Source organism: Crocodylus porosus, unplaced genomic scaffold (assembly GCF_001723895.1).
Source record: "Crocodylus porosus isolate Cpor-Errol unplaced genomic scaffold, CroPor_comp1, whole genome shotgun sequence".
NCBI lineage: Eukaryota > Metazoa > Chordata > Crocodylia > Crocodylidae > Crocodylus > Crocodylus porosus.
The window spans coordinates 4,992,956-5,015,638 of NW_017728935.1; the positions used below are offsets into that span (position 1 = coordinate 4,992,956).

At 49.5% G+C, this 22,683-nt stretch overlaps 2 protein-coding genes across 6 annotated transcripts in view; one reads left to right on the plus strand and one right to left on the minus strand.

The window, feature by feature from the left end:
* Nucleotides 1-10,073, plus strand: part of ANKS1A (ankyrin repeat and sterile alpha motif domain containing 1A) — a 118,664-nt gene extending 108,591 nt beyond the window's left edge. For 3 of the 5 annotated variants that reach the window (XM_019546740.1, XM_019546742.1, XM_019546737.1), the window contains 3 exons: nt 1,864-2,034; nt 2,549-2,647; nt 3,407-10,073. In XM_019546740.1, coding sequence (XP_019402285.1) covers nt 1,864-2,034; nt 2,549-2,647; nt 3,407-3,526 — 390 coding nt within the window. In that variant the 3' untranslated portion in view covers nt 3,527-10,073. The remainder of the gene's footprint in view (nt 1-1,863; nt 2,035-2,548; nt 2,648-3,406) is intronic. The other 2 variants (XM_019546738.1, XM_019546739.1) reach the window with 2 other exon arrangements.
* Nucleotides 10,074-11,653: 1,580 nt separating this feature from the next.
* TCP11 (t-complex 11) lies at nt 11,654-22,155 on the minus strand. The gene is made up of 9 exons (XM_019546743.1): nt 21,994-22,155; nt 20,123-20,255; nt 18,430-18,550; nt 17,177-17,397; nt 15,353-15,489; nt 14,603-14,823; nt 13,974-14,158; nt 13,354-13,517; nt 11,654-12,114 (listed from the first exon to the last, which is right to left on the minus strand). Exons 2-9 carry the CDS (start codon nt 20,230-20,232, stop codon nt 11,882-11,884), a joined length of 1,392 nt encoding a protein of 463 aa, XP_019402288.1. The 5' UTR covers nt 20,233-20,255; nt 21,994-22,155; the 3' UTR covers nt 11,654-11,881.
* Nucleotides 22,156-22,683: the final 528 nt, after the last annotated feature.

Here is a 22,683-nt window from a genome sequence, read left to right on the forward strand (position 1 = left end):
CAGCCAACTTGTTTCATCACAGGCCTTGATTTGGCTGCCGCGGAGACTGACAAGTGGCTTTGTGTGCTCTTTCCCTCGGCCTCCTGCCAGTCCCAGACAGCTAATTCAGCTTGCCCAGCACATGCGGTTCCTTCATATCCTGTGGTGACACTCCATTAGTAGGTGTTTGCAGAGTGGGGAGCACACGGGCAGACGGACACTAGCAAAAGGCTGTTACTTTCCCATTAGCTGTCCCTGGCTGTCTGCATATTATGGTGCTGTGTCCCATAACATTGGAAACCCCCCTGGCTCACCCAGACGGAGCGTGAGCAGTGCTGATTAGTTACCAGTGGGCTGGTTTGTAGATGGCGTTAGTGTGTGTGTGTGTGTGTGTGTGCAGCAAACAGACCCTTTGCTTAGACTCCGGCCTGAGCATCTCCCCAGGCCAATAACTGAGGAATGTCTGTTTGAGAGCCCGTATTTGTTCTGCCTAATCGGAAGTCATTTGTGGGTTGTTTTTAATTTGGAGTAACCTTGGCGCCTTTCAGGCTCATTAAGTCTGTAATTTCATTGTTTTATTGCCTGGCTGTAGCTGCAAATCATAAAACAACGCACATTTCATCCAGTGCTGCTGTGCCCGTGACTGCTCCAGTATCGGCCCCTTCAGAGTCCCCAGTCGGGAATCCTTTCCCCGTCTGGCTCTGTCAGCTAGGAGGTTGTGGGTCTGGCTGTTGTTACTGAGGTCTGTAGAGCAGGGGCTTCTGCCCCCCAAGGAATGTGCTGTGAGCAGAAGCCCTGGATGGTCTTAATTGCATGCAGTGCAACAGGCTGATTTACCAGCCTTGTAAGGCATGGAGCAGGGCAGAGCATGCAGAAGCATAGCCTATCTGCTGTGGAGGTAGCCGGGCTGTGCGAGCTGCCTGAGCGTGTTTCGCCTTGAATAGGAATATTGATAAACTGAAATGCAGAAGAGACCGTCACGGTCAGATTGGCACGGACCGTGGGGGATTTTCTCCTCCTCTGTAGCAGGGGGTACGGCCTCTGCCTGGAATCCTTTGAGCATATATTAACAAAGCAAGATGTTGGCTGCTGTGGTTCCCCTACTTTACCTGTGGCAGGTTTGAGTATGATGTCTTGGGCTGCGTCAGGGCTGGCAGTAGTTTTGCAAAGAGGTTAGATTACGGATTTGTATATGATGGCTTTGGATAGGGATGATCCTGCCTTGGGGCAGAGGCTTTGACTAGATGATCTCTGGAGGTCCCTTCCAGCCCAGCCGCTTTATGATTCTGTGATAAAAATGTGCAAGACCTGCCATTTATTGGGTCAGACCGTAGGTCCACCTTGCCCAGTCTCCCGTGTCACACAGCGGCAGAGAGCGGATGCTGAAAGGGAGAGTGAGCTGGGTATGACCAGGGTTTTTCCTTCTCTTCCTCTCTCACTTGCAGCCTCCAACCCGCGAGAGCTAGGAAGTTCTGATTCAGAGGCTGTCCCTCACTCCTACACTCCATAGCTACTGACTTCTCTTTCCTTCAAGACTGTGTCCAGTCACGGTCTTGGGGACTGCCCTACAGTCAGCTTGTTCATTGCCAGCTCTGCAGCCCCTTGGTGCTGCCCAGCTGCTGCAACAGAGAACACAAGGCTTGGAAACATACCTGGCAGCCACAGGGCTGTTGGCAAAGAGCTGCTGCCAAAGATGCAGGAGTCCACTAGTGAAGCCCAAGGGCAGCTCTGGCTGCTGAACTTCTAGGGATGGAGCTGTCCTTGGGCCCTGCCTAGGAGCCCAGTCACCAAGGGAAGTTTTCCAATTGCCACAAGTGCCTGAATTTGTCCAGCTTCCCTTGGGGAGGGAGTGAAATCACTCTGCTCTGTGTGGTCTTTCCAAAGAACCTGACGTACGAAATCATCCTGACGCTGGGGCAGGCCTTTGAAGTCGCATATCAGCTGGCCCTGCAAGCCCAAAAAGCGAAACCTCTGGGTGCTTCAGCAGGAGAAGCGATCGAAACGAAATCTTCCAAACCGGTGCCTAAGCCTCGCGTCGGCATGAGGAAATCCGCAGTACGTATGCCGGGGCCACGGGGCCCAAGTCAGAGCCTCTGAATTGCATTTTGCATGGTGCCAGCTCAGGCAGTGGGGGTAATGCCCTCCCCTTCCCCGGTACTGTCCGTGGAGACGTCCCTGAGGTGGAGGGGGCCCTAGTATAGACAAGGAGCCAGTTGGCAGCAGCTCCATGATTGTCCAGTTGTGCACAGTGCTGATAGAGGCTCCCCAGCTGCTGGCTCCTTGCGGTTCCTAGAGTGCCTTCGGGTGGAACAGCTCGTGACTAGAACTGAGGGCAGCTGTAGGAGTGCAGAGAAGGGGAATCGGACGCATACCGGGCCCCTGGGTTCCAGCACAACTTCCGTGTCCAAAACCCAGACGGAGCTGAGGATAGGACTGGCCCAGAACTTGTAACCTTCAGCAGAAGATGCAGCTGGGCCGGATCGTGCTAAAAACCCGGTATTGTGTGCGGTTGTTGCTTGCCTTTAATGTCTCCTTTTGTCTCTGTGTTGTGCTTGCTCCCACTGCCCAGGTGACGCTCCCTCCCGATAGTCGCTGTTGTTACTGTCACACCTGTACTACGCACCGTCCCTCCTATCTGCCGCTGCAGTCTGTTAGTCAAGGAGCTAAGGTCTTTACCCTTCTTGCTGTCTTGTTTCGTTATGAACAAACCTGGGCTTCCTTAGCTTCAGGCAGGCAGCTCAGCTCTGCTTGAAAGCCTCTTTCCTGCTGTCCCTCCCCTCTGCTTCAGTCCCGTCTTTTGCTTTGCTGCTGTGTGTGCTCCCTCCTTGCCTGCACTGCCATCCCTCTCATATGGGGACAGAGGACCCCCAAGAACAAGCTGCGATGTCATGTTCATCTTCACCGGTGCCAAGAGCTGTCGCTTCCCTTTGCACCCCGCCAGCACACAATGTGTTGCTTCTGATCCTGCCAGCGTCAGAGCCTTTTAGGTCAAGGTCAGGAGGGCCAGGGTAGGGGAGAGCTGTTTGTCCAGGAAGGTAGGTCAGATACTTGTCTTTTGCAAAGAGCTGGAGGATCTTCAGGGTAGCACTGATGCTGCTGTTTATCTGTGAGATTAGGCAAGCTGCCCCGGTCCAGAATGTGGATATAGATGCCACAGAGAGAGGTCTGAGCCCAGGATCGGTACTCGTGGCCAGTTTCAAACATTTCCTTGATGTGTAGGCAGAAATCTTGGCTGAATCCAACTGGGGCTCTTGCCCCATGACAGCTGCTCCCCCCGCCAACGCACATGCTGCTTAGTATGGCCCTGCAGATAGCTTTGAGGTCTCCCTTCCCATCACTGCCAAGTGCTTTCTGTCTCAACCCTGGCCTCTTCACATGAGCAGATTCTAACCACCTCTCTCTCCCCCTCGCCCCCAATGTTTTCCAGCTGGAGCCATCTGAAGTGGATCAAGACTCCCAGTCTCATGCCAGTGTTTCCTGGGTTGTGGACCCCAAACAGGAATCCAAGAGGACCCTCAGCACTAAGTATGAGACCACTATCTTCTAAATCACACACACATGCGCACACAACCCTGTGTCCACCTAGTCTAACCGTGCCTTTGCAATCTGATCTGTCTGCTGTTCTAAACTCCCTCCCTCCAGCTGCTGGCACTGAGTCCCACCTCTAGGCACTACTCCATCAGAGGCAGCAGCAGCAGCACTAGGATACTGTAGACTAAACGGCTTTTGTACCTGATCGCTCCTGAACACTGTGAATTCTCCTTACTCGGAAACAAGGGTAACACACGCTGAGAGAGTGCCATGTTTAGATCCCTGTGAGGTGGGAGTTGCAGGCGGCAGGAGTCTGAGATGTGGATCCAGGAAGCTGCCTGCCGTTTCCCATCCTCCCCCTCGCTCTGGCACTGTGAATCTCTGGGGCAACGTGACGCTCCCCAGGCTTTTTATACGTACCGTTCTTATGCTGGGACTGTTCAGAGCTCTGTCTTCGAGGTGCACGCACGCGCTCGCTCTAGATTCTCTACTTCCAGACTGAGCCACGGCTGCGTACTGTTTCAACAAACTGTCTCCCCTCTTTTTTTACCTGCCATCTGAATGGACACTAACCACTGTGATCCTGTGCAAATAACACTCGCTAGATTTCCTCGCATGGATCCTACACACAATCTCTCTCTCTCTCCCTCCCTGTCTTCTTTCACCCTGCCCCCAGCCTGAAGCCTCGTGTTAAACCTGCCTGTGCAGGTTGATGGGAGAGTGGGTCTGGGTTTTGGGGCTGCCCCCACTATGTCCTTTGACCCATATTGGAAATTGGGGTTGGTACAGAAAGGAAGCCCCCGGCAGGGGCTTTTTGGCCACCCACCACACTAGAGCTACCTGTATTTCATCCTCATGTAGGATGGGCCCCAGGGCCCTTATGTTTGCGCTGACCAAACTGCTGTGAGCTACTGGCTTAGTTCTTGCTTTTCCAACTGTAAATGGGTTGAGCTTATTTTTTTTAAAGCTCATGTCATGAATCCTGTACTGGGAAAGGGGTATTCCTGGAGTTGGGAGGAGGGTTTAAAGGATGTTGTTTGACCAAAACAGGCTGAGGGGCCAGGAGCTTTGCTGTGCTCAGCAGGTTCCCCGCATTTTTAGCTTTCTTCCTGCCCAAGGGGCAAATGTGATCCCAGCAGGTTCTGCCAATCACAAGGCTGCTTTCAGTCTATTACATGTTGTGCGATGAGGGCTAGGGAAATTCCACCTCCTTGCCCCTGGGCATCAGGGCTCCGCTTGGGGTGGCTTGAGATAGATGGGCATCCTAGGTAGAGACAGGATCCGGCATCTTTCCCTTTTCTTTTCCCTCTGTCTCCGTGCGTGCGTGTGCGTGCGCTTTCTTCCCCAGTCAGTGTCCTTTCTGACTCTGCAGTGGCTGCCTATAGTTCCTGAGTGGGACTCTCAGCCCTTTGCACCTGAAATGACAGGGCATTTGCTGCACTGGACAGAGAAGGGCAGGGCTGTGTTTTGGAGGAAAGGCTTGGTGAACCACAGAGCTGTTTGGAGCAGCTTGCTAGCAAGAAAACATGGCAATATGAACACTGTTCAGAGGTGCCTCTCTGAGTTCCTCGCCTAATGCCAGCTCTGATTTCATGTTTCGCCCACACAATAAGGCTCCCCGAAAAGATGAAACTGAGGAGGAAGCATGGTCCAGTGATCACGCAGGTCTGGGAGTTGTTCTATTCCTGGTTCTGCCACTGCCTTGCTGTGTGACCAGGTCACTTAACTTCTCTTTACCTCAGTTTCCCCATTTAAAAAAAGATGGGGATCGTACCTACCTCACAGGGGTGATGTGAGGCTTAATCCATTGCAGAGCAATTTGAGATCCTTTTGTGTAAGACACTGTGACTTCCAAGTAGTGGCAGTAACCCAGTACGCTCAAGTTCACTCTCCTGACACGCAGAGTACCTGACACAAAGGGTAGAAGCGCAGGGAAGATGGATCTTGGCTCCTGACCAGCTTGCTTTAGGCAGAGCCTATAAACAGCTTGTCCCCTTCACAGGGCAGCAGCTGAATAGGTGGGTCGGTGGAATTAGGGCACCATCTCAGAGTGGGTGTGATCTTGGGCTAGTTACAAGCATACAGATTTCCGTGTATTTTGCACTGTTTGCCGAATCTGCTGTAGGAGGCCCAGCCCTGGGGGAGCTGGCGGGGGACAGTTGGGAGGTACTGGGAAGATGGCTGTATAAGAAGCTGGGGACACTGTCCTGAGTATCTTAAACTTCCACTCTGTCCCTCGTCGTCTTCTCCAGATTTCTCTCCCAAGTAACTCCCAGCGTTTCCAAGCTGCCTGTTGAAACTTATCCCAAATTTTTCCTAAGCAAGTGCCATTTACTGATGCAAATTGGTTATTTAGAGCTGGTTAACCTGGGTACCAAGTCTTTTCTGGAGTGTCCTCTTGGCAGCAACTAACCCTTCAGGAGGTTGGACCTCAGACACAGTTGAGCATAGTCCAGTGCAGAGTGTGGGATGGCTTCTGCATTTTTGCATCGGTCTGTCTTCACCGCTCCCACCCCTAGATCTACATTGGAATCTGATGTTTCTCAATCTTTTGCCGGCTCTTTCTCAGGAAAGTACCTAGCTTCCCCATCTCTAGGGCCGTCGCATGACAGCGCTTTGCGCGACAAACTACTGAGAGTTCAGAAATAAGGGCCTGGCTAGTTTGTATCCAAGTAAGGGGGATAGGAGGAGGATAGTTATTAAAGCACACACACACAAAAAGGGAAACTAGCTGTCTTACACATAGATTTAATGTGTCACGCACCACTGGCTCTGTGCAAAGAGGTTTCGTGTACAGAGACAAAAGATTTCTTGCCCTAGCGATGATGTGCGGATTGCCCAAAACATTCGCTGCCATTACTAGAAGCTTTTGTTTTGCTGTACAATACTGCAGTATTTTAAGGGCTACTGCAGTAGATAGCGTTTGAGTTTGGTGTCCTGGCCTGGAATCTTTCCTGGCCGTGAGCAGCGCTCTGAAATCTTTCTTCATACAGCTCAAAAGAGAAGTTGAACTGAGGATATGTTTGGTAGGATAGCTCCTACTTCTGTGAGTTTACCATTAGTTACAACTGCCCACATATAGGCCTGATTCTTCAGAGGCTGCATCCCTGTAACTCCCGCTGTTTTCAGCTGGGAATGGCAGGGTCCTTGGCATCTCTGGGAATTGGGCCAGTAGCGCATGTGCCTTTTAATGATGAACATCCAAAGCCAGGCAGCATCAAAGCAGCTCTGTCTGAGCCAGAGCTTTGCTGTGTCTAATGCCCCCAAGTTTGTGCCCCTGTTACTGCCTGTCTCCGGCTCAGACATCCCCTTTGGCAGTGGTTTTTACATGACTCATAAGTAACGTATTTCCATTTTTTTTTTTTTTTGCTTTCTGTTAATGTTGTCCCCCATTCTGCTTGCCCTCTGCAAAGCTGATCCACAGGCAGCTGTGTTCTACCATGGAAATGTAGTAACTGGGCAGAGACCTAAGAAGCAGTGGCACGCCGACGTGAAGAAGATCTCCACCTGGCACTGGTGTCTGCCTCTGAATATAGCCTGGCTGCTCAGAAAGGGCTTGCAAAGCTGAGAGGGTGGGGGAAGGGATCCCAAGTGACCAGCTAACAAAAGCAGCTCCACATTTCTGGCACAGGAGATTGCTGATGTCAAGGGAGTGATGCCATGTTTTCTAGTTTGAGACCAACTTTTTTTTTTTTTTTTTAACCACTGTTCCTTTTTACATGCCATGATATGAAGCGAATCAAGTTTATAAGTCACATGTAGCATATTGCAATTATTTTGGATGGGAGGGATGGGGGGAGCAAATCCTTATTTACTAAGAGAATCCACATGGTACTGTCCTCTCTTGCGGTGAGTAGATGAAGTCTTAGCAATGGGGCCAGGATGCGTCTCTAACGGTACTTAAATTACTTCAGTTCTGGGTGTGCAGCAAAGAATGGTAACCATATTTTAGACACAGTAATTTATGCCAGGTGAGGAAGCTTGGCTGGCTGGGTTTTCTCACTTTTTTTTTTTTTTTTTTTTTAAAGTCACCCCAAGCCCAGAGGTGGGGAGATGGACGTAGTTCAGTAAAACGGCCTGCAAAGGATCGGTAACCCTAGAATGGCAGATGCCCAGCGTAACCGATGGTACAAAGCCTGCTCTTGCTACAGAGAACTGTTGCATTGCAGGACTTGATGTTTTTATGGTGAAAAGGGCTCAGCCCAGGGGTTCATTAACACGCTGAATGACAGGTGCTTGCTCCTTCCTACAGCCTGTCCTGCATCCACCGCATTTGTTAAATGCAGCTATGCCTAGCAGGGTTGGATTTTTTAACATGAATTCGATTGTAATTTAGCACTTTTTGATACTAGCTCATTATTTAATTAGTGAACCAGGGTTTCAGAGTACGAATAAAAAAGGAGTTCAGTTCTGGGCATTGTGCTGAAACAGCCTGTTCGGGACAGTAAATCCGAACAACCCAAGGGTGGCAGATTCTAAATCAAAGTGTTACATTCCCAAACACCGTGCATCAATTTTGAAGGTGCTGTGTACTTGTGCTTCGTTCAGACTACCAGAGTATTTAACAGTGGTTTTGACTGTGACTATATGAACAAATAGCTTTGCAGTACTCTCTCCATCTGGACCTTGTTGCCAGGGAGAGGTGGTAACAGAGAAAGACAAGGAGTGCTGCACGGTTGCTGTGGTCTCTGACAGACGTGACGGTTTAGGATGTGGTGCCCTGCTGCTTTATTGGAACGATACGTCCTAATGATCTGTCTTTCAACTCCAGTTGCTGCTGAACATCTGGATTTAATTTAGTCTCATCCCAGCTGATGGTAAGGCTGAGAGAAGCAAACTGTAATCCCAAGGGCATAGGCCTGCAAACGATTAGGAGGTGGAAGTCGAGACGTTCGTTAAGTTGATGAATTTAGGAAACCTAACATTCCTTGTTACACATACGTGGCAGTTCATGCTGATGTAACTGTAAATATTCAGTGTTTGGCCGCACAGTCAGTTTGGAGAGATTGCAAATTGAACCTCTGCCTGGGAGGAGGGTGAGCTTTCTTTCTGATGCATGAGCTTTTGAGGTTGGCTAGATGCGAAAGTGGTGATGAAGACTCCAAATTTGCTGTTGTCTTCAGTGACCCAGCAGCCCCCAATGCAGTTTTCTAGCCAGATCTTCCTTTTCTTAGTTGGTAGACGTGACAGTAGCTTTGGCCGTTCATCTCCCTTTTGGTTTGGTACAGTTTTCAAGGTACTTGCCTGCTGGTGGCTCTCATCCTGGACCCTGCCTCTTCCAGGAGTTGTAGTGACTCCCACTGCCCTGGTACTTTGCCATTTGTACAGTATTCCGGCTCTTGCCTTCATACAGGGTTTCTCACAGCATCAATTTCTGGTGCTGAATGTGATTTTAATGCTAAGCGCTGCACCTGTTCCAGTACCTACTTGCAACAAGGTAGTTTCAAGCCTTTTGCTTCACTTTCTTCCTGTTTTCAAAGAGCAGAGTGTATTGTAGAGACCTCCACTTGTATCTGGTCTGGGTCCAGCCTGAGAACTCTAGCTAGATGCTAAGATTAATTGTTGTCCTTTTTTGTAGCAAGGGGGCAGAGATCACTGTGTATCAAATTAAAGCTGCACTATTCTTTTTTATTATTATTATTATTATTATTATTCTGTATCTACTAAGAATGCTAATGTCAGAGGTTCAGCTCTGTCGTTGGTCTTGCTTTGGGACTGTTCATCCTAGAAGAAAGGGACATTTGGGATCTGGGTGCTTTGTGGAGATGCATCCCAACTTCCTCCCCTAGAGAGAGTTGTATAGCATCTTCGTAGATGTGCTTCTAATTAAAAAAAAAAAAAAAAAAAAATTCAGCCAGAGTCCGCCTGTGACATACAGACCAGGCGCCAAATGGTACCTCTGACCATTCCTTTTTTCTGTATCTGTGAAAATGAAGTAGGCTTAATTGCATTTTCACTCCCCCTACATCCCCAACCCATTTCAGATTCCTCAGTAGGATTTTCTCTCAGCAGCTGCATCAGTTGAAGACATGTTCATTTGATAACTAGCACTCTGCAACTCCACACTCCCTTTTAGATCCCACATTGGCATATCTGGGATTACTTTGCAGCATTTCACTTTTAAAAGGAAGCAACTTTGCTGCTCTTGCAATGGTCGATCTAGCTCAGACGTCTCTTTCTTGTCCTTTGAAGAATAACCTGAGATTCCCCAACAGGGCAGAGAACAGTCAAGTTCAGTTTGCAATGTAGACATTTTTGCTAATTGTGATGTATGGCAGTGGGACTGATTTGTAATACAAATGTTATTTAATCTTTGTCTCTGTATTTTGATACTTGAATTATTTCCTTTTATTTTCTTGTACATACAATCGTTGATCTGTTCAAATTTTGTCTGAATTTTAAACATCTTGTGGTACCAAACATAACCAATCTGTGCAACAACATAGACTGACCTCACTACAACAAGGCGAGATTGTAAATATTCCTGGGCTTCCAGCAGTCGTTCTGTTGTTTTCATAATTGTACAACTTAGAACAGACTGAATAAATAAACTTAGACACACACGCGTGCCTCCGTTATTGGGATGTGAATGCTATGCAAGTCTTTTGCTTTAAACACGTGGAGCTCCGTTCCAGGACTGCGAATGTGACGCCACGAATGTCTGGTGCCTCGTACAACAGACGGTTGTTTTGGCCGGACAAGCGCAAATGTTTTATCCTCTTTCATGTTCAAAGGAGAAAGCGACTTCTCCTGGTTTCCCTGACAGCCCTCTTTGCACTTACTCCATTTGCCTTTCAGTCATCTCTGCAAAAGCTCTTACACAATGCAAAACAGCTGCAAGCAGGCAACTGTAGGTTCCCTCCTTGCTGAGCTTTCAAGCGTGGAACCTGCATTTCCCATCCAAAGCAATGCTACCTTCCTTCTCCGGAAGATGGGTGACTTGTGCAGCAGGTAGGCAAATCGTGGGGAGCTGGGCACTGGCTCTTGTATGCTGACTTCTGACCTCAGCTGCATGAGATGAAGGATACTGCCAGGTAACAGTTTTGCTCAAGATAAAGATGACATTTTTAACTTGACTTGTCTCCACTCACCTCACTCAGTGTACTGTTGAGTACCCATTTCCTTGGTGTGTGTGGCAGCTGGCTAGTTGCACTCTTGCTGTGTCTGACTGCTGATACCTGTCAGTGGACCCATGTCAGACTTTTTGATAAGGGTGGTTTCCTCCCCTTATTGGGACAAAGTAAATGTTGGTTCTCTTTCTGATATTCTGTTTCTTCACATTCCCCCTAGTTAGGCCAGACAAGTGGTAAAGCTACATCTCTTTGTTGGCGATAGAGTAACGTGTGCATATTATCCTTGAATACAGGAATGTGCGTATAACCTAGACCCTGCATGATTCTCAAGGGTGGATTAGTTGGTGCTTTGCCTAGACGGAGGGCTTTATGGACCCAAAATGAGCAGTATTTCATTTCGGAAATGTCAAGCCAGTTTCTCTTGTTGAGATGCCCCCTCTCCTGAGCTATCTGTTGCCTGAAAGGCTCCAGAGACAGGACAGAGCTGCTTGCTTCTCCACTGTGATTGTTGTCAGCAAATGGTCCATACAAAACAGCGGTCACACTTGTAGACTTTGGCGCTGGGACGGCACAGTATGTCTTTAGCAAAGAGGAGGCGGTGGTGATCTATCACTTGCAACATCAAAAGTTGAGAAGCTTGTCTACAGGTGGATGGAAAAAAATCCAGCCACTTCAGTGCAGGTCACAATTCAGGCTCTGCTCCCAGTATATTCACAAGCTGAGTAAAATATGGCTGTGCATAAATACTAGTCTTATAGGTCAGAGTGCCATAGTAGTTCTTGCTTTGTGCAAAAATCTTAAGGGACAGCGTGAAACCGAGTGAGATTTTCCAAGCAAACGTAAGTACGTCTAGCTGCTTTGTCAAATCCAAATACTGTCCCTAGGGTAAAACCCTATAGAAAAACGAACAGCTGAGGAGGAGGAGGGGAACTGAGGTTGCGCAGGCTGCAGAACCCCACTCTTTGTGTTGCCATGTCAATTCACCACTCCCCAGCCGACGAGACCACCTCCAGCAACACGGAAGCAATGGCAGGTTGGGGTGGGGGGAAGAAAGAGGGCGACTGTTTTTGCAGCGTAAAGGTTTATTCAGACAGCCCTGGTGCATTGGCCATTGTTGTTTACGCAATTCTCCCCAAGAGCTATGATGGCCCAGCTGCGCTAGTGCTTGGGCTACTGCTATACCAAGCCGGGGCAGCTGCTTCGTTGGCTGCAACTGACTTCATAAGCTAACGCGTGATTTGAGAGACTGCCCCAGAGTCCCTCTCCCCCTCCTGCTCCCACTGCCTTCTATGAGGTGGTTAAAAAGAATCGATCCCAGCCTCTGGCTCCACCTCTGGGAGGAGGACTTTCTTCAAAATTCCTGAATAGTAGGGTCCAAACACCTGCCTATTGTGATGAGTCACACTGCCAAACCTGCGGCCGACTTCCCTCAGTTCTTCCTGAATGGGAGCGAGGCCTTTTGGAAAGTTCTCGAGAGCTTTCTGTTCATTAGGAGACAGGCAGAGGCTGAGGAACGAATGGATCCGTTGCTCTGTGGGTATCAAAATAAAGGTGTGATAGGAACAGATTTTAATACGGTGATCCAGCGAGGAAAGAATCGACCCTTCCAATGGCTGGTACATGGATTCAGTGCTGCAGAACAGGTGCATGCTCAGAACGCTTTCCTGCTTCTGGTCTTTCACATGGTTCACATAGCTTCTCGGCCTCTTGAAGGCTCAGATCGAGTGTAGTACCAGGAATGTAATGCGCTTACCCCCCTTCCCACCAAATGTCAACAGAGAATATGGAATTTAAGATTATGCTTCTACCAGAGCCAGGGATTAAATTTAAACAGCCATAATGCCATGTTTTCAAATGGAAAAGAGCTTTCAGATGTGTCCCCCAGAGAACGTGCAGCTGGGGTTCAGCCAGCCAGCTGCCATATGGAATTGCTTTATACAAAGTGTGTATCCAGTGGTTCTGAGAGGAGTGACTGGTCCGGGGTGACTTTAATACTGAGAACGTATTAATTCAGCGTTTGATTATCTCAGCTCCCTGCAGCGAGAGAGGCTGCTTGGTAACATGACTTTAGGCTCAAATATTCTGTGCTATCACAGCAGTTGGGTGCGTCACCCTCACTGCACAGGCTGAGTTATCTGAGAACTTCAAGGTTCGCCTCAGGCCACTGCTGCAGCTTTTTAAAGCGCTTCACCTTATCCCACCTGCTCTGGCTGTGGAGGGAATGAGCACAAATTGGGGCAGAGTCCAACCAGGCCAGGAAGACAAACTCACCTGTACCAAGCAGCGGGTGGAAAAATCCTTTGCCCTGGTTTTTCTAATAGATAAAAGCAAGAATCCCATGTGAAAACACTTAGAAGCTGTGGACCCAGGATATTTCCCCTACAGCGTGTTCAGCTGCCTGCGGTACGGCAGTGCCACAGGGAACCCACGTTCAGCAGCAAGTAACAGCTGATCTAGCAAAATCCTTTGGTCAATAGTTTGAATAGAGCAACAGTATAGGGCAAGGGGTTGCCAAGTGCAAGGCTGCAAACTTCCTGGAGAGACCTCTTTGTCTTGGTTGTAAGCGGAGTCCCTGTGGCAATTTTGCAGAGCCAGTGATTTTAAATGAATCGTTCTTCCATTCTGATAGTTGTGACACCGTACAGTGATACAGGCCTCATGCATGGGGCAGAGATTACGGCCCTATGCATGAGGCCTGTATCACCGTGTGGTGACGTACTGGCTCAGGACTGTTCCATCCCCAGCGAGTTTTGCATTGCTCAGGACTCACCCGTGACACTTCGAACGGCGTTGTCCTTGTCTATAATGCTCTTTATCTGCCCTTTGAGGGAAGCAGTTTTGTCACTGCTGAGAGGAGGACAACCCAGCTGAGAGAGAGTCCGACTAGCTTCTTGGCATACTTGATGGCTGATGTCCAGTAAAGCTTCCTCAAACCTAGAATTGTGTAAAGGTTTGTGACACTCGCTGGCTGCCGGTTAGGTTTGTTACAGGGGAGGAAGCAAGTCCCACAGCATTAGTACAGCCAGGGAGGTCTCTCCACAGGCCTGTGGGCATGTGTTGTGTGGGGGACAGCTAGCCATGCTGTTTCGGTGCCTTCCATCAAGCTCTCCTTCCTCTGCTCTTTGGCAAGAGCCAGCAGTGGCAGGAAGCTACTCTGGTGCTCCCTCCCGTGAGGAAAAGATCTGATTCTTCGTCAGCCAGTGAATCGCCAAGACTAGGGTAACGGTTCCCAGCTAGAAGGGGCGGCCAGCTCCTCCCCAAGGCAGATGATCTGCCTAGTGATTGGCGCTCTGCTAGTCCTGGAGCTAAGTCCAGCAGTTTCTCTCATAACCAGCTGTCAATGGCATACTCGCCCATCTCCTGGCAAACAAGATATTTCAAATAACCCACCTGGTATGAGGGAGCCCTTCCAGGAGGACCTCTGTGACCCGTTTCAGCCTATCTACAAACCCAGGTGAGCTGCACAAGGCGCTTCCACACACGCCAGTGGTCACTAGCAGGACTGCAGCTATGATGGTAAGACGATTCACCTGTGATCGTACTTCCTGCAGCCGAGCTTGATCCATCAACAGTGTCTGTGGGGAAGGGGGAAGGAGCTCAAATCCCCCTTCCAGGCACGGAGACTGGAACTATGCTCACTGAGCAGGTAAGTTCTCAAGCAGAGGGCAAGGTCCATGGCCACCCTTGCTATCTTCTAAAGCTACAAGGGAGGGATCCAGGAAGGGGAAGGTTCTGAATTACGGACCAAGCTCAAACTCCAGCAGCAGGGAGGTCCTTTTGTGCTGGGAGCACCCTAGCTGATGCAAGAGGGGAAGTCTGTCTCGAATGCCATGCCTCCCCTGCCAGAGGGATTGTGCATCCAGCAAATGCTATTTTCAACCCCGTCAGTCCTATTGCTGACTCTGAGACAGGGGGGCAGCCTAGGAACCTGTCTGTTCTGGGGGGGGTTTAAAGTCAGTTCTGTCCCCCACATAAAGGCATCGGAGCCCCTCCCTGTCTGACCAGAAGGCGACTCCTACCTCGGGATATTTTTCTTGTCCAGGCTCCCAATGGAGCAAACTCATGTAGCCTTGGTTTAGCACAGATGTGGGACTTGGAAGGTCTGAACTCCTGTGGACTGCCCCCTGTAGGGATGAGGCAGGTGGGATGTTGGACTCAGGCTGGGATGGGGGCAGCGAAGGAGATGCAGAGGTGTCTGCTGCTGCTTTGCGTAGCCACTCTGTTGTGTGATCCAGGCTGCCTGCAATGGGATTAGAGAGACGCATGCAAGAGACTGGACAGGGCAGGTGAACGATGGAGCTCTTAACAGCAGTACAGCTCAAAGTACAGCAGAGAGGAGCAATTAAACCTCTGCTTTCATGTTCCAGATGCTACAGGTGAATATGGCCTGATAACATTTTGCCACTTCTTTGTGAAGTGCTCTGTACACATTCCCTGGTTCTCACGAGCCCCTCTGAGATGGGGATTCTCTCCATTTTGTGAAGGGAAAAGTTGCAGCAGATTAAACAGTCTGCTCATTGCGAGCCAAGTCTCAGCTTGGGTGAGCTCATGCTCTAACCCTAGAAATCCTTGAGTGAGGATTGAGTTAGCCTATGGTTGTGTGAGGCCTCTGCAGACAGACAGCCAAGCACCTCCCTCTCCTGCTGTAGTTTGGGAATTTTAATTCTTGCCCAGGCTCCTGCTGTGCCACACGATTCCTAATCCTTGGAAAAGTACACGTGAGGGTGAAGCGGCAAACCCCAGCACTTCTCTCCCTTTCCCAGACTTACTAGGCAGCTTGTCTAGGAGCTCCTGAAATTTCTTCCGCTCGTACTCGATGGAACGGTCCTGCAGGTGGGGACGGAGACTCTGGATAGTGAAGTTCACCATATCCATTTTCATCAAGTCAAGCACCCTGAAAATCTCTCTGGGATTCAGCAGAAGAGAGAAAAAGGCTAGTTATGAATAATGGGAGGCCCTATCTCCCCAGACTTCTATTGGGATGAGTTGTAGAGCAAGACACAGACCGCCCAGAAAGCTTCTAGAAACTGGTGAGGACCCTTCTGATGCACTGAATGAAGAAAGCAACTAGTGGGAGGCTCTTCTAAATTTCTTTCTAACAGGGAGGAACTGGCTGAGAAAGTGACAGTGGAAAGCACTTGGGTGACAATGACTGTGAAGTGATGGTTACGGTCCTTAAGAAGAGGAGGAGGGAGAACAGCAGGAGAAAGACTGTGGACTTCAGACTTCAGTACACTTGAAAACTTGTGGATAGGACTGCCTTGGAAGCAAGCCTAAAGAGAGAAAGGAGTTCAAGGGAATGCTCAGTATACACAAGTGCAAACAAAAGGTAGGAAGAGTAGTGAGAGACCAACTTAGTTAAGTCCTCAGCTACTCAATGTCAGGAAGGCACCGAATGAAAAGTAGGAACTAATTCAAGTAGACAAGTAGAAAGCTACTGTAGAAGCCCACTGAGACAGGACTAAAAGCCAAGGCAGAAAATGAGATGAGCAAGGGGCACCAAAGATAAGACAACATGCATTGGGGCAGAGGGATGGACTCAACCTCCCTACAGAGCTTCCAGTTCTATTTTCTATGATCCTGCAAGTGCCTTATGAGGAGTCGGTGAGCCAGCTCCAGCTAGGGGCAAATGACACCAATGCCAAGATGAGCAGACAGTTCCATGCTTCAGTTCTGGGCATCACCACTGAAGGGGGACCCAATATCAAAATCCCACAAATGCCCCACCAGCTTTTCTTTTTTTTTTTTTTTTGTCAGGATCAAGGATATTTTTAAAAGACGTACTTCTGTGTAGGCAAGGGACAAAGTGCCTAACTGAGAGCCTTAGACTGCATTATCCTCAGAACTGGTACAGCATGGATAGGGGCAGGGCAAGCTACTCACCAGTGCATCCACATTGACCTACCAGAGACAACCAGAGGGGAGAAGTAATTGGGACCCCTCTCAGCCTCTACATTTGAGTGAAACAGGGAAACTATGCATCAGCGGGGGATGCTTGTAAGTGAAGGAAATGGGAGCCAGGGCTAGAATAGAAAACTCATTTCCTCAACAGAAAAAAACCATTGGGCCCAGCCGATCTCTCTGACTTGATATGCAGAGACACATGTGCACATACTGCTCCTTACAAACTTCTTAACCATTTTTCCTGTAGGATGGAAGAAAGTGAGATCATTTCTCCTTTTACTGACTTGGGATGTGCTCAGACGATACAGTGATAGGGCTGTATTAGAATCTCCGCAGAAGGCAGTTCAAGTGCTGTGATTCATTCCACCCTCTCCCTCTCTGGTACAGCTATATCAGTGATTCTGCTACCTGCAATGGCAGTTTTGTGCTGGGGACGGACATTGTCCGGGAACTGGACAGAACCTTATTTATTTCACAAAGAGCTTCCTTTGCTGCTAAGCAGCAGCTAGGTGTTAGAAGCTTGCACCAATTTCTCATTGACAGGCAGAAATTCAATATCCCTGGGGAGGATGAGCTGAGGTCCAAAGTGCTTTAAGGTCCTACTGAGATGCTTGTCCTGTGCAGGACGCCCTGGATGTCCCAGACACTGTTCTACTGGTATGGGATACACTGGTTTATGGCAAGCCCACCTGAGCAGCTGAACCGGGTCTGTCAGGCTTCGCAGTCTCTGCACTTCCTCGTCTCTGATGGGTGCACACAGCATTGCCATTGTGCTGAGGATGTACATGGTGAGATTGGGAATGTCTAGTGCCCCGTGTTCAGCCTCCTGCCTGATCAGCTCCATGTCCAGGGCAGCTTCAATCTGGCTCCGCAGGCGGGTCTGCCGTGGCAGCAGCAGTGACAGTAGGGTCTGCCCAAAGGGAAGAGATGAAGATGGAGATTTCCACTGCAACCGAGCAACGCCCCTACCTTCCCAGAGTTACTCAGCAGGAATCCAAGCTGGCTTCGTGGGTCTGGAGGCCCAGCAATGTCTGTCCCTAGCTGCTCCCTTTAGGGATGCTCAAAGTGCTGAACGACTAATCATTGTTCCCTGACTGAACGGTTTTTGTTCTGTATTACAGTTATACCTGTAATGCTCTTTAAAGGGTTTTTTGGAGATGTGTATCCTGTCAGGACTAGGAGAGTATGGGCTGAGTAAGGTAAGTAATGTTTGATGCTGCGAGGAAGGTCTGGCTGTTTTGATAGTTTTAAATACTGATTTCTTGTTTAGTATGTCGTGTGCTTGGACATTAAAGATGGATGCTTGTGTATAATGAAATGGGCATCTTGTTATACAACTTTGGTGTTTTATATTTAGCAGAGATTATGCATGGAAGGGCATAATCAATATTACTGTAAGGGGGATTTTTGTCAAGGTACTTTCTCAGTTTGGTGGCGTGTTTTTACTATGTGGCTAGCTTTTTGCATTGGTGACGTTATGTTTGTTGTTTGGTATGCATCTCTCCCAGGATTCATTCTGTATGAAGTCTTGTAAAAACAAGGTTTTTATAATCTAATTCATTTTTAATTAAGGCAGCATGTATTTCAGCACATTTGGGCTTAGAGGTAGAAGACCCATCTCAATTAATTGGAATGTAGGCTGAAGTCACTGGAACTGTGCCGCTGAATTCAACAAATGGAGGTTTAGTTTTACATGAAGCAAATGAAGGGGTCAGTGTTGTGTTAAAAAGAAAGGGCAATATCCTCTTAGCAAAGCCATCAACAAATGCAGCTGGGGAAAAGGAAAATGTAGACGCTGTTCTACCATCTGTGGGTTAGCCCTCTGGACTGCCCGACTGGGTGTTCCCCAATTATGAGTGAATCAGGGAGGTTTGGGCTACACAGAACCGGTCTTCAGTAAAAGACTAGATTAGCTGTTTGTCCTGTCTCAGGAGCCACTCACCTCTTTGATTTCCTGCAGCAGCCAGATAGCGTGTGCGTAGTCTGGTGGGCTAGTGGAGAGCTGTTCTTTCAGGCTGTCCCAGAAGGCTTTGTGCAATGTCTCCTTCACTCTGCTTTCCAGGCTGCCGAAAGGGGGTGGAAGGTCGGTACAAATACCTGACTCACATCAGCCATTTATCTCTTGCTGATGTTATCTGTTGCTGTGGAGGGGGCCATGATGCCTCCTTTCCTATGATCTTCCCTCCTATGATTCCCTCCCTTTCCTATGATTGTACAGTCACCTTCCAGAACATGGAATACAGAATAAACCCCTGAATCTTTTCTCCTGCCTGGAAGCAACATACTTTAGCACTCTTCCAAAGTGGGGCTCCTTCCTAGCAACCTTTCACCAACACTGATGCACTTAATCTTTCTTTGCCATGTAGCAAAAATCTAGACAGCCCCACCCAGCTCCAGATGTTTGGCCAATCTGCAAGAGTTGCAGGTAACTCCTTTCAGTGCCCCAAACCACTACTCTCATCCTTACAGAAGAATTGAGAGGATACCTTTCTACAAGGCATCTGCTTTGCAATGAGAAGGATATTTTGGTGGTGGCTTGTCCCAGGCAGAATGCAGGAAGTCTATAACTAAAGTGCAGAGAGATGAGCACGCTTTGCAAAGGAGTCAACAACTCTTCTCCTTTCTTCAATATTTAAGCAAAGGTCACTGTCCATACGTGACCTCACTGTCCTACAGTGAAATTGGGGCTAAATGTGTAGCAGGGCCAAAGCCACGGGGGTGGCTGTGACACCGGTGGCCTCTGCCTGGCTCAGGCTCTAATGTAGCCTTCCCTTGTTCGCTTCCTCGCCACGCCTTGTTCTTACTGAAGGTTGTGTAAGGAAGGTTGTGCCTATGGGCTGTGAGTGGGGCCTCACCACTGGGCCCCCTCAATCACAATCCTGTGCCCCTAGGCTAGTAGGCCCGCTTGGCCTTGTCCATACCTCTGCCAGGCACTTGTAGCCTTAAGGGCTCATTGTGTGGCTTTGCTTAGCTACACCACACCCCAAGCCTTGCAAGTGTTCTCTCCTATTGACGTTGTCTATTTCTAACAAGGCCCCCCTGGTCCTTTACACAGTCTTATTCTGAATTCTTGGACCCTGGTCCTGCAAACAGCCCCTGCTGGGCTTGTGGGCTCTCTGGCCCAGCTCAGCCCTTCCTTGGACACGCAGATCCTCTGTGGGTTTAAAACAAAGGCCACTTGCTTGTAAAACCCTGCCTTCCTCTGCCCAGATAGCCTTCCTCTTTTCTCAGACCTGCAAGGTTTTTTACATGAACTCCAGTCCCTTCAGGAGGCCTGCTGCCAGGAGCTCACCTTGGTGGCCAGGGAGAGACTACCTGACCAGCTCAGGCTCTGGGCTTATGTAGCTCCAGCACGAGCCCTCTTCCTGTTAGGTGAGCCTCTCATTAGCCCCCGTAGGCTGCTTGTGCCCTTGAAGAAGCAGGCACACCCCAGTGCTCTGCTACAAAATGCCAAGTTTAGTTTTTATGTTTATGAATATAAAGCTGTGGAAAAAGCTTTTCAGGCTTTCTTGATGCATAAAGCCATGAGACACCAAAAAATACCAATTCCACAGGCTATTAACAGCTTTCTGTCACAACCACAAAACTTTCTATGCTTGAGTCCCGAGCTAGAAGGAAAACCAAGCATAAAATACCTGTTTGGCGCAAAGTTCACTTGTTGTACCTTGAAGTCATGATTCAGCACAATCTCATGTGCAATCGTCATTCTGGACACCTCTTGAGCAGTCTCTAATAGTTCTGCCATGGAGAGAGCTTGTGGAGGACTGGCTACAGAATAGGATAAGAGAAATTAATGAGACTTAAGTCATTTGGAGAGAACGTAACTAATTATGATCTTAAATCCAACATTTAACAAGAACGGAGTCTAAAAATAAGTGTAATATGAATGGAAATTTAACATGAATGTGTTTGAGCAGAGGGGTTGAAAAATCCCTTGAGAATATTACAGACAAAGCTGTGAAATGGACAAAAAAGGGAAAGTGACAGTTTTTATTTAAATAATTAAAATGTATTTTTCTAAATGGTTAAAAATTAAACATCTGAACTTTTTTTCACGGAAATCATAAGATAAACTTTCACTGACTTCAATGAGAGGCAAACGTTGGCACACTTAAAATTTCAGTAATGGGTGGCTGTTGATAACAGCAATATGGGAAACATTGTTTAAAATAGTTCCTGCGGACCGTGTAAGCCACTGGTTTGAGTGAGCTGAATAAAAAGTCATATAAAAGAGCTGATGGCAGTTAACTTGTCTTGCTCAGAAGCAAGCGTTTCAGATTTGTTTTTCAAGAGGTTCCCTTCACTGGGGAATTTGCTCACTAAGTAGCTGAAAGTGCAAAGGGTCAGGTCTGCCTGTATTGGTTGATGCATACCTAGAAACCCAAGATGTATCAGCTACCTTTGCCTCCCCTCCCCCCGCCCCTTATACACACAAAATAAGATCCAGGTCATCTGGGAATTCAAGCTGTGAAATAACCTAGAGTCACATCTTTGGTACAAGCTCTTTCCCTCAGACCGAGGGGATACATTTTGACTTGTGCCACGGTGAAGAAAGAGCGACACCTTGTGACTACTGAAAAAGCAGATGATTTGGATTCTAACCTTCCAATTAAGCCCACCCAGTGCTTGCTCACCAACCCCAAGGGCTTGGATCTCTGGTGTTTTTCCAGAATGCCACAGCAGCTCTTTCCCCTTGGGGTGCGAAGTCCAGCTTGGATTCCCAAGCACCAGATGAAAGACGTGAGCACAGCACGGAGCGGACTTTACATTTTCTGTTCTCTAGCCACACCGCCTACCCTTGACGCCCAGGCCCATGTCCTGTGTGATTCCCAGTTTAGTGGATCCTAGATTCTGTCACGCCCTGGCCAACAATGGGCCAGGAACGGTTGGGGCAGGGGTGCTGAATGTCTGGGCTGCAGGCCGGATCTGGCCTATACAACTGTATGATCTGGGCCGTGGGTCTCGGACTGACTCGTGTGGCATGCAAAGCCAGTCTGGTGCACAGGATGGACCCAGCACCAGGGGTGACATTACACACAGTCTGAGGTTGGTCCAGGGTGTGATGCAGGTGGTGCCTGTACCAGCTTGGTCCTGTGCGCTGGCTCTGGGGCTGCTCCAGATTGGGCCATGCCAGGGCCAGCATGCGAGGCCAGCCTGGCAGAGCCCTATGCAGCGTGCGCCATCAGCCTCGTGCTGCGTGTAGCCGGTCCCACCTCACGTGCAGCCCGTGGCAGCCCTGCTCCAGGACTCACTCTGCACGTAGTGCATGGGGTGCCCGGCCCGCGTGGCCTTGTACATGCACGCAGCCTGGGGTTCAATCCAGGCCAGCCCCGCAGGCAGCACGCAGCCAGTCCACCCCGTGCTGAGTGAGCCCTGGAGCAGGGCTTATGCATGCTGCACCGTGCGCAGAGCTGGGCCCTTCCCCGCAGCAGTGCCTTGTTACGCTGCTGCTTGCAATGTGCTGGGTGATGCAGGCCTCGAAGGCCCTGACGCTGCTGGCATGCGTAGAGCGGGACCTACAGGGTGGGCAGAGGCTGGGCACATCTCCGTGCTGGGTCTCCTCCGGCTGCTGGGCCTTCCCAGGGCTGCAGGGCACCTCGGGGTCCTCGCCGTTGCCGAGGGGCGTCTTCTCCCCAGGGGTCGCCATCCTGTCCTGGAGACAGGGAGGAGAGGGCTGGGCCAAGGCTGGCGGGCAGCACAACCGCGCCCCAGGCCTGGACTGGGAGGGGGCCAGGCAGGGAGCCTCGGGGGGTGCCTGGGCAAGAAGAGTCCAAGTAGCTGTGGGGGGGCACATAGGTCCCAGGATGATACCAAAGTAAGGGGGGTCCCAGGAAGAGACCAAAGCAGGCAGGCAGGATGCTGCCAAGTGCGGGGGAGGCTCCCAGGACCATACCGAAGCAAGTGGGGGGGGGGTCCCCCAAAAGAGACCAAGGTCCCAGTGGGGTCCCAGGACGATACAAAAGTTAGCGAGGTGCGGACGCCCACCAGGAAAAGACCACAGCAAGCGCGAGGGGGAGGCACACAGGAAGATACCAAGCTGATAGGGAGGGGGTCCCCAGGAAAAGATTGAGGTAACGGGCGTCCCCAAGAAGAGACCAAAACAGGCGGGGGGGAGGACGATACCAAGGTAAGTGGGGGTGGGTCCTAGGAAGAGACCGAAGGGGGGGAAGAGCCCAAAGCAGGCGGGGCTGGGGGG